Raw genomic sequence first — 17,689 nt, 5'->3', positions numbered from 1 at the left:
GCTCGATTGCGCGCCGTTTCGCTAAGTAACGTTACCTAATGGGCGAAATCATTAGCGGCATGAAACAAAGGTCGACCAGCTCGCTCCCAGTCCTACAACAGATTTGCTATCCCGTCATTTAAGACAGAACGCATTTATCCTCTTATACAATTATATTTAATTACACCAGATTTAAACTTTCAATGGGGTTTGAATATAAATCATTTACCGTTTCGCAAAATTTACTTTGCCATCATAGAACGTCGTCATTATATCATTTATTTAATCGTTCACGTCATAATTCGAATAATTAATGTTTCGTTAGTTTATCACGCGAGAAACAATATGTAAAATATTTTCTGGACCGCTCTGTCACAACTGACGATTTGAATAAATGATTATTTGCTGGCTTTACTCGTCAAGAGAACAATTTGCTCTGCAATTTTTATATTTATAATATTATAATATGCAATACAATACAACAAATTATACATTGTGATATTTATAATTCTTATCTTTATAAAATCGTGATTCGAAGAGTATGACATATAGATAAGAATTTTATAATTTTACAATGAAAAATACTCGTTTGTTGTAAAATGTTTCTCTCTCGTATTCTCTCGATGTGTACAATCGCAAGGATCGTGATAGTTTTTCAGCATAATATAAATCGGAGTCACGAGAAAACTCGTCGCAGATTACGCCCCATCATTTCAAGAGGTACGTAAAAGTCTTTTACGATCTTCGTCTTCGGCACGCGCGCTCCAGAAGTTGTTCAACTAAGGGACGCTATTTTAGAGCGACTTTCTTTGAGACGGTCGCGGCTTTAGATAATGACAATATCAAGCATAAACGATATTACGATCATACGAATCTCTAGAATCTTATTTTTACGACTTGGATTATGATGAAAATAATCTTTAACGAGTTTATTGATTGCATATATCCGGCAACACGTTTAACGGCATATGTATCTTCAATCGTATCTATTTCCGATATACTAATGTCGATACTTTGTTTGAAAGGACAGTTACGTTGTCTCGAAGTCTTATCATATCCACAGTATCGTTGTCGGCAGTTATATCGATAATATATCGACAGTTTACATATATGATCGCAAAAATGTATTTTTAACGCATCACGTTAAGTCTGATGATATTTCGATTTTTCACCAAACAGCTTTTACATTTATCCATTACATTTATATGCCTCTTTAATTACGCAAAGGTTCGGTTGTGCGACAAATTTACGACCGATGAGGCACGACGTCAATGTCGAAAATCCCACTCTGGAAGAATTCTCTAGGCGAGACAAAGATCGATCGACAGAGTTTCCTCCGATGGCTGTGCTGTGGTAATCGAATTAACTCGCGCTTCCATAAGTTATCCATCGGCATCAGGAGGAAACATCCGGATACACCAGGGACTGGTGATTTCGGAAGTGAGTTTGTAGCGCAATTATTGTTAAATGTGTATTGTCGATAAACGATCGTAGAACATATCAAGCTTTTGTCAAGAGTATTAAAAAAAAATCAATATAATTTTTTATTCTGTTGTTTTTTTTTATATTGTTATTGAGATATTTTCAAGACGCTATAGGGCCAATAAGGACTTATTCTGACTGCAAATAGCTTTCTTGCATCAACTGTACTATGATTTCTTGAAGCTGTACGAGAATTCGCTTTGGAAATTCCGCGGCGTGTATCCAACCAGGACTCAACCACGAATTACACGTTCAAAGAGCGATGGTTGATTCGAGCAACCTTCTGAAATTCCGAAACAACCTGCGATATAGAACCTTCGGTTAATATCCATCGAGCGTAGCTTCCATTGAAAAGCATATAACATACATTGCGTGGGAGATCGCTCACCTTACTACATTCCGATTTCGTTGTGCCATAAATAAATTAATTTTAGTTGGCTATTCATTTTGCTATATTACTTCACAAATATTTCAATATCAACTCTTAAGCCTTTGCACATTTTTAATAAGAAACTATATATTGATAATCATTGGATTTTGCTGTTTCCATACTATTGGATTTTGATACATTTTATTACTTACAAGAAGCTTATATATCTATGATTACAATTATTTGTAAGGAAAACTGGAAAGAGAATGCTTTGCAAATTTTTTATCATATTTCAATGTTTTTTCATGAATTTGAAGACGATCTTTTTTTAATAGAAGTTGAATTCGATTGAATTTTTAACATTAAATATGTAAATAATAAAACTTTATATTAAATTTATATTATAATAAAAAACAGAATTTAAAGGAAATTATTAAAAAATTTTATTTTTTTTTCTTTATCTACAACTACCTTGGCGAAGTTTAATTCATCAAAATTGTTTACGGTTCATATTTTTGTAATAAAGTTAACTTCACAAATATTAAAGTAAGTTTTATTTGAAATTATTACTATATATAATTAATTGAATATTTAACATAATAGAAAATATAGGTACTGATGTTCATTGTACCTTAGTTTGTATCAGTTTTAAAAAGTTTAATACAGTCCAAACTACATTTTCTCTCTAGGGCTTTCAGACTTGCATAAACGCGATTAAAAATTTCTGAAACAGCTCATTTTCCAACGTTTGAAGAGTGTACATTTACACTGAATATTCTTCGTTCTATTCGATATTTATTCCGAACAAATTTGCGGTTATATGATGAAGAAAGTACGATAACCGTGCAACCAACCGGTCATGCTCGATTACATGACTCTCTCTCTCTTTCTCTTCTTCGCAAGCAGAGCGTAGAGTTTACGACACGATGCTTTTAACGTCCGGTAACAGTCTGCCAGCAATCACATTAGTCGTCCGGACCGTCCGTTGCCATATTTAATGGTGGACCAAGTTCGAAAGCGACGGATGTGCAGGTCGTTGAACCAATCACGCCACCTTTTCGCCCCCAAGCGAAGACTTGCCAGCTACGTGCAATTTTCACTCTTCTCAATACTATTCCTCGTTTGGCTCGACGATTTTCGGTTTCTATCTTTCTCCTTCTGTTAATTGTTTCAATGTTTCAATTCTCGTAAATTTGCTTGGTAAAGTATTTGATTGTTATATCTCTAATTATGAACGAAAAGCTACTATACTTCATTAATCGATATCAATTAATTTTAGCGATTTGCAATTTACAATCCTATTTTATTCTATGATCAATAGGGGTTGAGAATTTATAAATATTAATTTTATTAGTGTAATTTATAACCGCAAATCATATGTAAATATATTACCCATCAACCGTAAAATAAATTAATCATTATTTGAACTGTTTTAAATTACATTATTATTTAAACTGTTTTAAATTACATTCGGACTTGTGCAATCTTGGAATTTACTTGTTCCATTGTACTCTTGTTTATTTTGTTTGATTTCTTCTATATAATTATTTATTTTTTTAATCTGTTAAAAAAATACTTTAAGCTTTCTCTCTCTCTCTCTCTCTCTCTCTCTCTCTCTTTCTCTCACTTTTTTCTGTTAAATTGAGTTATTAATTATATTAATATTAAAATTTAAACATGTAAAAATCTTCCGATATCCTATTTCGCAATATATCTTAAATATTATCTTTTGATTATCTCAAGTAAGATTTAGAAATCCAATCTATGTACAAAATGGAAAGAAACAAGAGTTTATTGATTTCAAATTTAAAGCTGATTAATACTATTAAATGCTAGGAAAATTAAGAATTAGTGAAAATAGAGAAATTCTTTCTATCTGCTTTGTTTACTTTTGACATTTTTTCCATATATCTATCTCCAACGGACAATCGATTTCTATCATAAAAAGTTTATATTATAATAAAAAACAGAATTTAAAGGAAATTATTAAAAAATTTTATTTTTTTTTCTTTATCTACAACTACCTTGGCGAAGTTTAATTCATCAAAATTGTTTACGGTTCATATTTTTGTAATAAAGTTAACTTCACAAATATTAAAGTAAGTTTTATTTGAAATTATTACTATATATAATTAATTGAATATTTAACATAATAGAAAATATAGGTACTGATGTTCATTGTACCTTAGTTTGTATCAGTTTTAAAAAGTTTAATACAGTCCAAACTACATTTTCTCTCTAGGGCTTTCAGACTTGCATAAACGCGATTAAAAATTTCTGAAACAGCTCATTTTCCAACGTTTGAAGAGTGTACATTTACACTGAATATTCTTCGTTCTATTCGATATTTATTCCGAACAAATTTGCGGTTATATGATGAAGAAAGTACGATAACCGTGCAACCAACCGGTCATGCTCGATTACATGACTCTCTCTCTCTTTCTCTTCTTCGCAAGCAGAGCGTAGAGTTTACGACACGATGCTTTTAACGTCCGGTAACAGTCTGCCAGCAATCACATTAGTCGTCCGGACCGTCCGTTGCCATATTTAATGGTGGACCAAGTTCGAAAGCGACGGATGTGCAGGTCGTTGAACCAATCACGCCACCTTTTCGCCCCCAAGCGAAGACTTGCCAGCTACGTGCAATTTTCACTCTTCTCAATACTATTCCTCGTTTGGCTCGACGATTTTCGGTTTCTATCTTTCTCCTTCTGTTAATTGTTTCAATGTTTCAATTCTCGTAAATTTGCTTGGTAAAGTATTTGATTGTTATATCTCTAATTATGAACGAAAAGCTACTATACTTCATTAATCGATATCAATTAATTTTAGCGATTTGCAATTTACAATCCTATTTTATTCTATGATCAATAGGGGTTGAGAATTTATAAATATTAATTTTATTAGTGTAATTTATAACCGCAAATCATATGTAAATATATTACCCATCAACCGTAAAATAAATTAATCATTATTTGAACTGTTTTAAATTACATTATTATTTAAACTGTTTTAAATTACATTCGGACTTGTGCAATCTTGGAATTTACTTGTTCCATTGTACTCTTGTTTATTTTGTTTGATTTCTTCTATATAATTATTTATTTTTTTAATCTGTTAAAAAAATACTTTAAGCTTTCTCTCTCTCTCTCTCTCTCTCTCTCTCTCTCTTTCTCTCACTTTTTTCTGTTAAATTGAGTTATTAATTATATTAATATTAAAATTTAAACATGTAAAAATCTTCCGATATCCTATTTCGCAATATATCTTAAATATTATCTTTTGATTATCTCAAGTAAGATTTAGAAATCCAATCTATGTACAAAATGGAAAGAAACAAGAGTTTATTGATTTCAAATTTAAAGCTGATTAATACTATTAAATGCTAGGAAAATTAAGAATTAGTGAAAATAGAGAAATTCTTTCTATCTGCTTTGTTTACTTTTGACATTTTTTCCATATATCTATCTCCAACGGACAATCGATTTCTATCATAAAAAGAAAGGGTAATTAAAAGATTTCTTCTTCTATCGTATATATATAATATTAAAGCTTGCGCGTTACTTGTCAAAAATCAGCAATAGTCAAAAATAAAAATTTATCTGCCAATATTTTTAAATATTATGAATGAGAAAATATATGACAGATGCGTGCAAAATTGCATTGCTTAATAATGTAAATATGTAAACTGATACTTTGTTAAATAAATTAGATATAGGATAAGCCACACATACAGATGCAACTGTTTGCCTGGTCAAATAAATTGCGCAATTAAACACAGCATAAATTATATAATGAGGTCGATGAGCATCTCGTTGCTGGAAAATGCATTCATTCATAAGGTTAAATATGATGAGCGAATTTGACATTAAATGTGATTCCAAAATCTAGTCTGTAACATAAAAACATTTAAATTGTAATTTAAAGTTCCGGGATTTAATATACTCATATTATTTATAAAGAAATTTATATTGCTATTAAAAGGGAGAAAAGAAGAATAATATAAATAAATAAATATAAAGAATTGTCATCGGTAAAGATGTTAGTCCTCTCCTTACGACATTTGCTTTTGAGAAAGCAAATCAAGGTAAAAAAAATTTGAATTTTGATAGGAATGATGTTTACCTGTTTTTCGAAAATAATATGCTTTAGCTTTAACAGTCATTTATATGCGTATATAAAGTTACACATCTAAAAGTACAAGATTTCAATCATTCGTTTTTATCCAAACCTTCCGATATGTAAACATAATTTCACACTTCCGTCAACGTATAAACGTCTTTCCGTAAAAATATAATATTTCGATAACATCGGAAATATAGTAATGCGAAATTTCTGATTGTATTAAACCATACGGCTGATATGCTTTAATTCTGCGGAGCGAACGCAGTTTTGCTCCGGATTACAATATGCGGTGCGACGTAATGTTGCGGTCGCAAGAGCAACGAATGCCATTGTGAATTCTCGTCGCGAACCAAATGTTTGCTTTCTTATTCTCCTGGCTAGCTCACCGTACACTTCCGACCTTTACTTACCGTGACCTTCCACCTCCGGTAGTATTACAAAGGTACAGTATAAAAAAGAAAAAGAATTCTTTTGCCGGTCAGCACATGACTACACTACCAATTTTACGAACAGTGCTTATAATAATAACATATTTGTAATAGAGAAAATGCGTTCAAAACCTCATTTATTCTATTTAAAAAGTAATCGATATACTTTATTTTAGTTTAGAAGACAAAAAATAATGTTTTGTACGATATTTATTATTGCAAGTAAAGTGATATATATTTTGCAATATGAAATCTTTGATTCTTATTAAGTTTTTTCCAACTTTTCATTTTGTTACAATGTTATTCTTACAATAGGCACTAATGAAGACACTTAATTTTGTAAACAATTAATTCTTTGGATTATAAAAAGCAGAGGTTTATCAATTTCTTTATAAATATATTTCTAATATATTTATACCGTATAAAATCAGGTATACAATTTATTTCTAAAGGAAAACTAATAATTAGTTTATAAACTATATAAAATTCTTAATACATCCTATAAATATATATATGAAAGCTTGGAATAATTTATAATATAAACAAACATAATATCAGCGATTTAAGGAAAAACAAAAATATATATAATCAGACATGAAAAAAGTTAAGAAAATCAAAACAGCGTTGTCTCAAAAACTCAGGAATCTCTTCTCAATCAACAGTTGTTTTTGTACAACTTAATGCCATCTATGAAAATCGGGCACGAACTTATGCAATCATCCAATACAAAAGCTAAATAGACTTCATGAATGTCATGTACGAGTTCTTTTAATACATCGTTCTCCGAAAAGGGTGGCTTCGCGGTGACTGCTGCCATAAATTCATAGATAATGATCGCAGTACGTCTGCGTCCATGGGATCTACGGTTCGCTATGGGACTCATAATTTATCCACTATCCTATAGACGTACCGCGTGCCGTACCTGTGTGCACAGTGATAATATATACCTATGTCCTTCGTGGAACAAATCTACGGATTTATGAAACGAAAACGAATCGAGGTGTATGGGAGTCATTGATGCATCTCGATCGAGATGAATATCGCAACACTGAACACGCGAAAGAAATGTCGCTCCTCAAATATAAAAGCAAAATATTCGCTGCGCTGCCTGCAGAAAAATCCCTCCTATTAAAAGACTATTCAATCTGAAAACCAAGCTACGGCATGTTCAATTATGATTTAATTAAAAAAAACAAAGAAACAGATATTGGTCTTGTTGATACTTATTCGATTGTATATTACGTGTATGCCCGTATATTAACGAAGCAAGAGAAAAAGAAGTAAATTGGTAACACAATGTCCACAATATGAAATATTTATGTAGTCCAAACATAATTTCACTGCAATAACTGAAGGAATTGTTCAATTATAACAGGTTATATTTTTGATACTTGCTTATTATTATCTTGCAAACTTAAATTGTCGGTTTGGTTACTGATATTATCGATATATTTTACAGATTAAAATACTTTTATGTTGTAAAAGCTTTCATGTGTAGCTGATGATGCATAAAATAATTTTTATTTATACAACTTTTATCTCTCAACATCTCTCTCGATACATCATTTTCAGATTTGCTTTATCGATTTGTACGTCACGGATGTGAAGAGAGAAAAATACATCAATTTTCGCGTTATCTTTCTAGCGTACGTTACATTTGCCGCACAATTAAATCGCTTACGCGCATTAAACTGCGGTGCAAATTGCGGCTGACGTATTTCTCATTTCACCAGCGTGTCCGACGCGGCGAAACCCTTATGATATTTCCGAGTATAGTTGTGACAGGTCAAAGGCTGTGTGGCGCATACGTTGCCCGAAGATTGTCTCGTCATAGGTTGACAAACTGTCCCACAGGGAATGGCGTTCCTTTGGGATTAAAGGATTTCTGCTTTCACGTCGCTAGCTCCTCGCGTTTGACTAGATTGTTTTCGCTGACGATACTTTTGAGATCGAAAGCCTATGTGTACTTTTATTTTTACTAACTCTGCTTGCTCAAAGAATTTCTTTTCCATTAATATTTTAATATCTTTATTCTGAATAATATTTATCACAGAATTTTATATAACAGCATGAAAAAGATTGTTCTCGAGATATGAGATTATTCTTTAAATTGAGCATTTGAGGAAGATTGTATAAATATATTTCGCACGAATAGAAATTCTTTATAAACAACTGTAAATTTTTTTAGCATCAGATCAAATGATGAAACTAATTTTATATTAGAAAGTTGTTATTATTTTTTGCATGTTTTATATAATTAACAAATTTCAGAAATTGCATGTATAAAATTAACTTTTCTATCAAACAATTATATCAGCGCAAAAATATAAATCAATATGCGGATATTATACATATATGATAACTAAAATAATCTTTAATTATATTGAAATTTATTGTCTTTATATTTATGACGTACTTTAAATGAAAAGAGCGGAGTTTAAAATCTCGAAAAAGATTGCAGTTAAGTTAATTACAGTTTGCTGTTCTGAGCATCGACAAGTTTTCTAGGTTTATACTTTATCACTTTCGTATCGTTAAAGGTTTTACGTCCTTGTACGTTATCGCTTCACAAGGTATGGATCCGGAAAACGCGGCAACGAGAGTCGCCGACGCCGCTGTCCTCATTTATCCGTTTGATCAACTTTATCAAAATTATTTTAAAAAGTATTTATTGTGCGCGCACGAATATTGATTCATATAGCGTAATAGTTCTTACGCACTCATATTTTTTTGATTGCGACGGAAATATTCATCTATAAATATTGCATATAGTTATGCATATATTTATGCATTTTTAAATATATTCTAATTATAAATTTGAAATCTCTGATAAATTTTAGAGGAAATTTTCCTTCAGGTCTTATGTTTTATAATTTATATTGTGTATTTTAAAGAATATAAACACATGACATTGAAACACATTCGATGGTACATACACTTCGTTATATCTATTAAAAATCATACATTACATAAATTACTGATGATTTTTTTTCAGACACGCTATAATACATTGTTATAACATACATTATAATCACGTCCTAATTTTTATGTTTCCGTTTTGGTACGATGTGGACTTAAAGTCATGATTTCTTGGCTCGTATTCAAGTTGAAAATTAAATCTAAACAGAGGAAATTGCCGCATATTTCTCTCTCAGCAAAATTTAGTTTACAACAGAGCGTGCCATAGCGTAAGTGTTCTGTTTCGATGTGAAGACGGAAAAGTCGAGATTGCATCACAAACTATAAGAAAATTTGCAAGAAAGCAACGAGCTCTTTTCAGAAGAATGTATATGATTATAAATTTTACTCACGTGTTAAAATTTTTCTTTTAACGCACTTAAAAACAACTTTTTCTTTTCTCTCGCGCGTGTGTTTATTTATATTAATATTAATATTTCTCTTTTTATTATATTAATTATCATAATTATCATAATCTATAATAATTATTAATCATATATAAACATAATAAATAATAATTATTTTTCATGGTTATATGTATTTCTTATCTATGTTAATATAATTCTGGTGCGTTAATCAAATCTGCCGAATTACTTCATTGGTAGTTAACGTGCGCAACGTGAAATGGGATTATAATGACCGCAACAATCCTCCACAAGTTTTACTCTTATTTGTGAAAGTGCTTATTGTACGATTTATTACATATGCAGTCGAACTTACTGTTGCGATCCGATGCAACTTATAGGCGAGAAGGCAATTTGGAATGCAAGGCTCGATCTCTAAAGGATAGACTGGAAAAACGAAGAGAGACGTTTAGAAAGGCCACTTATACGATCTCAAGATATATTTTGTGAAATGTCTAAAGTCTTCCGATGTTGGACATAGTATTACGATACATATATATTTATTTTCATTAATAATTGGAGCGAATATAAAGAATATAAAGATTTATTCTGTTTATCTGAAGATATATCAGAAATAGTAAATAATTATTAATGCATATTGATAATGACTCAAGATCGTATTTTGTTACAGTTTTATTCCGTAATTTTATGTCAAGGAGAAAATGCGTCGCGAACGAAGAGTATAACACGTATATGCACGCAGGCACATCCATCGAAATTCGCAGTGCAACTTCTAATTCATTGCAACGGGCAATGTCGACATCGCCACTTATATAACTGTAGTTTAGCAATTTCCAGAGCAACGATATTAGCTAGCCGCTCGCTTTTGCAGTCAAATTTCGGTCACCACTCGTCGACACGAGTCGCGGAATTGGTTACATTGGTCCCTCGTGTGGTGGAAACATTAGAATCCTTCTCCCCAAATCGGCGAGCCTCGTGCATTGCCTTTACTACCCTTAATTTTGCCACTTTCCAGGAGACATTAGCAATAACTACATCTCTCTTGCTGCATAAGTAGGTAATGATTACAGTAATAATTATCCTATAATCACATTATACATATGGATGCATGCACGAGAAATTATTTATACGATTTATATAAAAGAAATAAAACGGTTCTATATGTGATCGAATCGATAACAATTTATTGCATAATAATATGTAAATCTTAACGATGTGCCATGTTAGATTATATTAGTTATTTGCAAAAAGTAATATTAAAAACCTTAATATTTCATTAAAATTAGATATAAATAAATACTAAATTAAATATCAAATATCAGTAGTACGAGTTTTATTTATTAGTGATCAATTTAAAAAATAAATAAATACAGAAGTTATTTAATTAAATATCTTTTTCTTTCTCAAAATCAATATAATCAATTTTATCGCACGAGCTAATAATTAGTTCTCTGAAAATATTAATTCATATAAAAGGCACTTGGAATCATTTCTCTTGAAACATGTCTTGCTATATTGTGGATATGCAACGTTCGTATTGTATAACAAATAAAAAAAATCTGATGAGAAAGATAATTTTACATTACGTTTATATAAATATTCCTCACGTGTTTTATCGTAAATCTCGGCAAAATAGATAATAAGATATAAATTATAAAAAGCAATGTGTGTACATAATTATATACGTAGATGTGATTTTATGACCGTCCGATCGATTTTCTTCGTGCAATTTTTTCTTATGTTGATTATGAACTTGATTATGGCTTTCCGACAAGGCATGTCAAGGGAACGGGCGTCATATGATTGGTTCCCTCGTATGGTTACAAAATCGCATTAGCTCGGGGTTAATAACCGCGGATATCGCGACCTCGGATCACCGGCCAATTATCCCGGTCTCGCCAACGAGCGTCGACGAATCACCGGTGTCGGTGAGGCAAAATGTTCATCCTCGGTTTTCACGTAGCTTTATCGCAATTTTCCACCGCGTAAGAGCGAACTTCCGCACACAATTTTCCCCTATACAATCTTTTCGCGAATTTTTGTCGCCGCAACGTCGCGTCCACCATCCAGGAATTAGCTAAGTGTCCGATTGACACATCGCCGTATAAATTAACGTAATCTAACAATATATAATTCGTAACTAATTCGACAATATTACTGATATACCAATACATTTCGGCCAACAGTATTTTCTCTTTTGATATAAATTTGATAAATATTTGATATTACACATGTTATCATATTTCAATATTTTGTATTTACGGCTCTGATCATGAAATTAAATTTGCTTTGAGTTAAATTTAATATGTATATATATATAACTTGTGATACGTATTTACTGTTGACATATTTTATCGATCATAGATGAGAACTAACAATTACTTCGTTATTCTATAAGTATATGCTTATATCAGAGAATTAATTGCAAATATATAGACATAAAAATCTTATATTTTTGTATCTTACAGTCTCTATTCTTGTTTTGTTCTTTTTTTCTTTTTTTTTTCGTTTGTATCACCTATTTATTTGTTCTTTCAGCCGCGTAATTAATCGTTACTAATTAATCACTTTGGTTGTTGTATTGTAATGGACGCGAATATCAAAAACATGGATGTTCCGCGAGAAAATTACCGTTTCAATAATTTGTAATGAAGACTCAAACAATGCAGAAGGAAATGGAAGCTAAACAAAAGCAACGTTTGCAGTGTTTTGATGCGTGTGCGCGTCTATTACAAGTCGAGCGATTTGAGACAGAATGGAGTAGAGTAGAGAGACTGACAATGAGAGAGAGAGAGAGAGAGAGAGAGAGAGAGAGAGAGAGAGAGAGAGGGGTATGCAGACGACGGACTATTATTATGCGTTTGTTATGTTAATCGCTCTCTCGTGACAGATCCGCTGCGCCGTATAGGTCAACCCCGTTATACTAACTCGATGCTGAGAATGCATGTCGCGTGGGTATGAACCTATACGAGAGACAGCAATGCAAGACGGAGCACAAGGAATATTAATTTGCTGTCAAATATTTGACTATATATATTTAACAGCTTGTGACTTTATAACGTATTTTTAACAAACTATTAAGATTTCTCGAGTCTTTTCGACATTCCAAGATATTTATTCTACTTTAAAGTCTACATTTTTTCCTTCGTTATTACCTCGATGAGATTTATGGAACCCCTTCTCCTTAAAATCACCGAAAAATCAATAGGTCAACACTTAATACAGCGTTATCTTGCCAATTGTTGCTAATTATCCGTGATTTGGAATCTCTTAATGGCGGCTACTTAGGGGTAAGCCACGCGTCTCGGAATGTCAAGGAACTCCGCTCGCTATGCGAACGCGATGGAAAAATGCGGGCCATTGAACAAAGAAGAAACAGCCCCAGCCACGGCACGAGAGAAAGAGAGACATGAGGGTGGTTATACGCGCGCAGGAGCGTAACGCAGGCGCGATGGGCCACAGCCCCATTGCCGGGGGTGGCAACCCTCCGAACGGGGTGGCCGCGAGACACTCAGTCCCGTCTCGCTTCTCACCGAAGAAAACCGGAAATGGTCGTAGTCTTCGCGCGCACTGGCGGGAAAATCTCTACATACTCGTCGCGATCGCATCCTCGCGACTGTGCGAATCCGCTCGGTGCTCGTTGTCGGAATTTTGTTCTCGTTTCTCAATCGTTGGACGATCCCTTGCGGGTATCACAGTTCCGTGACACTTCTCCTCTTGCGCGCATATCGTAAGTCGAATATGCGATAGTGATTTTTTTTTTTTATGTACAAAGAAAGTTCCGGAGAAATTGTGACGGATATTGATAAGTGTACAGCGGAGTTATCTATTTTTCCCTTTAGATGCCATTCCCCGACTACTATCAGAGAGGGTGAGAATGCAAAGTATAGGAACAGACGAGAAGAGAAAAACGAAGAAGGGAAAACAACAAACGAAAAATAAAATAGTGATTTTTCAGTGAAAGTTGGTCTCTATCTAGATCCGGGATTGAATTTATTACGATATTGGTGGAATTTAATTTGTCGGACGTGCTGCGTCAAAAGTATACTAATGCGATTAAATGGTGACGAAAATAATCTTGCCATCGTGTTTATGTTTCGGGGGAATGCAAAAAGGATTCGTACGCGACGAGCTTATGAATATTATGCAAGAGAAAATGCAAGTACAGTATAATCTGTACCTACGTATCTTAAAAATATCACGTTGAAAATTTAGGATAAACTCATTCTTGACGTAACAAAATCTCTCGAATACAATGTTGACGAAAATTACTATTTCCGCCATTCCTTTGGCGCGATCATTTTGCTGATTAGACATAATTTCGCAAATTCAGCGAATTTACTTCATTATACACTAAAATGTTCTATACCTTGTACGCGTTCTATGACAGACGAACAAAATTGCGACAAAATTTTGACGAATTTTATAAAGATTTTAATATTACAAGTTACATAGAAATATTGTTATACACCATTTCATACAAACTTATATTCTCGTAACGATATCGTTTTACCTCTACTTTGCAACACTTTGTCGAATTAAGTTAAATTATTTGAGCTCAATAGCGTTTGACTTGATGCATTCGCTGTTTGGTAATTATAAAACATATTAAATATAAAAACAGATAAACAGATAAATAACAAAGCCAATGAGTATAAAATATTAATTTATGAAGGGAGAAATAAACGCGATTTAATTACATCAAAGAAATGTAAATATTATTATTCTCATTATGAAAATTGAATGTTATTCAAAATTATAGTATTTAATAATTATGCACTTCTTTCAATTATATGTAGATACTTTTAATGAATATTGTGCATGTATGAATTGGTTTTCTCTCAGTGAAAATATTATTTGGAATCTGATTTTAATTCAGTTATATGTAATGGAATAAAAGAATTTCTAGCTGATTAGTTAAGGATAAAATAATTTTTAGTTGGGAGATTTTTGTTTGTCAATTATTAATTTCAGTTTAATCTAATTTTTTGTTGAAATTTAAATATATATTTAATATTGAAAATTTTAATTAGAATTGTTACTAATTTTTAATTAAATTTTGGCTAAGAAAGGATCGGTTTTAAAGTGCTGGTTATTAAATTTTCAACTTACCGCACGTGTACAACTTTTGATTTATACTGTATTATATTCATTCGCGTACATACTTACTCTTATGTAATGACAGGTATTTAAAGTTGCACTTACGAAGTAGACGAGTCGCAAGTCAATTAATTTTATTTCCATATTTGTATTTTAGCAATATTTATATTTTAATTAAAAATTATACGTTATTATGCAATTTGTTTAATTGGTTTAATAAAACGACGTCACATCTCTCAACAATTTTGTTTACATCATTAAAAGAAACATAGCTTTATCATTTTCTTGGTAATAGAAAGAAACAACGATGTATAATATATTTTTGCATTAAAACACAAGTATTAAAGCAAGAAAAATAAAGATTAAATTGATGGATCGCGTAATATGAAATAATACTCCGTAAATCGTCGTCATTCGTTTTAATTGCAGTTTCGTCTTGAGACTGCTTTCTGTAGCCATTATCTTTTTGAATTTTCATATCACTATACGATATACGATAAAAATCGTATTAGTTGTCGATTTAGTTATACGGTAGCGCAATAATGGCCTTGCCATTATTGCGCTACGCTTTTCTTCATCTCCGGCGAACGGGAACGATGTCTTCTCACCTTTTGCGACTCATCGAAGCTTTATTGGTTTGGCCATTACTTTCTGACGAGGATCTTTGAAAATTACTAGATACCGAATATATGATTGACAATAACATCAACGCTGTTGAAAAGGCAGATCGAACGTTTACACGTATAATGCGTAAAAAATATAAGAAAGGTGATAATGATGGAGAGAGTGAGAGAAGAGAGACGAGAGGAAAAGTCACGATGGCGAGACTTGCCATCGACTTAATACTCCAGCAAGAGACCTCGAGGGGCAAGGAGTTAGTCCTGCTTGAAATGCAGCCGGCGCCCGTTGAAGAACAAACTCCCCTCTTGAAGCTCTCTCTTTATCTCTTTCTCGCTCTCTTCCTCTCTCTCTCTCTCTCTTTCCTTGTCGGTATCATCACCGTCGCCTCAACTTCATCGGTTCGCACTCCGGTGACAATCCTCCCGTACCTCTCTCCTCGTTGTCTCAGGAAACACAGCATGCAGTTTGAACGACGAGCTGTTTCACCCGACTCGGTTCTTATTTATCTCTCTCTCTCTCTCTCTCTTTCTCTCTCTCGTTCTTATCTTCCCGTTCTTCCTATGTCAATACGTCAATCTTCGTTTCGCGCATCCCTTTGTCACACAACTCTCTTCTTAAGAGAGACTGTATTTTAACATGGTATCGTCGCGGTGGTTGTTGGTGATTCCGATTGTCGGCTTTAACGAATATCGATTGGTCTACTACGAAGACGACCTATGTACTTCGGTCGATAGCATCCAAACAGGATTTTAATTGCACGCAAAGTTTCGTATTGTTGCGGCAAAGCATCGCCATGTTTTCTACGAATCTTTAATTCGAGACTTAAATTAAAAAGAAGCTTAACTATTGAAGAATTAAGAACTTGCTAAGTTCTCTCTCTCTACCTCGATAGCATTTTCTCCACTCAATACAAAAAATAATGGAGTAATATAGTTTAATATTTTACTTGATTTATATATATTTATTTGTTAAAAATTTATTCGTTAAAAATTTTTTTTTTTTTTAGTACGCGATTTAATTTTGATATTCGAAAAATTTGTTTACTTTTGCTCCCATATTTTACGATTATACGGAATTTATTATAAAATTTTATTGGTATAAAATAGCAGAAAAATTGCAGTTTCAAGAGTAAAAGAGAGAAATAATTAAATTGATAGAAAAAGAGAGGAAGAGAGAGCGAGCTAGATATTGAATCGACAATTTCGGCTACAGGCGCTCCGCGCTCCTAAGAACGAAAATAGAATCATTTCTGCTCCATCCTGTCGAAATCACACGGCAGGCGTGAAAATAAATCTCTCAAATTGTATTCGGCGCAAAATGAAAATCATATTCTCGCGAAACGAGAGATCAGAAAAGAGATCCGCTTGGTGAAGCGCGGTTTACCGCGAGGGTGTGCGACGGGACTGCCACATCGCATAACGATTTGTTTTTGACTTACGAGGTCGACGCGAGAAGGGTGTCGTCGGAAATTTGCATCTCCTGACTCGAAACTGAGAGAGATTCGATACGTGTGTCAGTCGTAACGCGTGCTATAACGCACATAAAGTCAAGCCGATTTTACGAGTTCGTTTAACGTTCGCCTGCGGATCGAGGGGATCGGCACTCTCTGAATAAATTAGCATTAACATACAGCTACTCGTACCTACGACGTAACCCACCTGGCAACCCTAGATGTGACCCCGCGCTTTGGTAAATCCCAGGAGACTCCTACTTGCTAAAGTATCTGACTCGACCTCGACACTCAACGTAGGAAATAGATTTACACGGAAAACTTTACGAATCTCTCAATGTTTAACAACATTTCTATATTTTATCTGAGAACTGTGCATGACATTAATATTATCTGTAGAATTTCCTCGTTTAAAGAGCTAAAAATCACTTTCATGAAATAAAGCATCCATTCTCTCTCTCTCTTTTTCTTTTGAATAACTTCGTGTTACTTTACAAATTTATATAAATACTTTTTTATAAGAAGTCATTTTATAAGTTTTTTAACTTATACATATTATACGTAGAAAAATAATTTTTTTAAAATATGTATTTTAACAAATATCTGCAAGCAATATAATCGCGCAAATATATTTTTAGTGTAAGAAATAAGAAGAGTAAAGAGTATTCGATTCTTCATAATAAATGCTAAAAGACAAAGAGAAAGTGAAAAAGAAAAAGAAAAAGAAAGAATATATCAAGAAGAACAAAATAATATATAACTAATTTCTTTTCAAGTATATTATAGCTCGTAGAAATATATACCGCTTCTT

The 17,689-nt window shown here is 32.7% G+C and overlaps 2 protein-coding genes across 2 annotated transcripts in view; both read left to right on the top strand.

The window, feature by feature from the left end:
* Positions 1-17,689, top strand: part of LOC115243590 — a 273,190-nt gene that overhangs the window by 137,976 nt on the left and 117,525 nt on the right. The gene's annotated exons all lie outside the window — the stretch shown is intronic.
* The window catches only part of LOC115243671, a 7,583-nt gene continuing 3,120 nt past the window's right edge, over positions 13,227-17,689 (top strand). Inside the window, exons 1-3 of the mRNA XM_029820832.1 lie at positions 13,227-13,437; positions 13,550-13,578; positions 13,666-13,869. Of these exons, the coding sequence (XP_029676692.1) occupies positions 13,256-13,437; positions 13,550-13,578; positions 13,666-13,869 (415 nt within the window). The 5' untranslated portion in view covers positions 13,227-13,255. The remainder of the gene's footprint in view (positions 13,438-13,549; positions 13,579-13,665; positions 13,870-17,689) is intronic.

The sequence above is a fragment of the Formica exsecta genome, unplaced genomic scaffold (assembly GCF_003651465.1).
Source record: "Formica exsecta isolate Colony F162 unplaced genomic scaffold, ASM365146v1 scaffold72, whole genome shotgun sequence".
Classification (NCBI taxonomy): domain Eukaryota; kingdom Metazoa; phylum Arthropoda; class Insecta; order Hymenoptera; family Formicidae; genus Formica; species Formica exsecta.
Note: the sequence above shows the minus strand (reverse complement) of the source record. Positions and strands in the feature narration are given on the sequence as shown.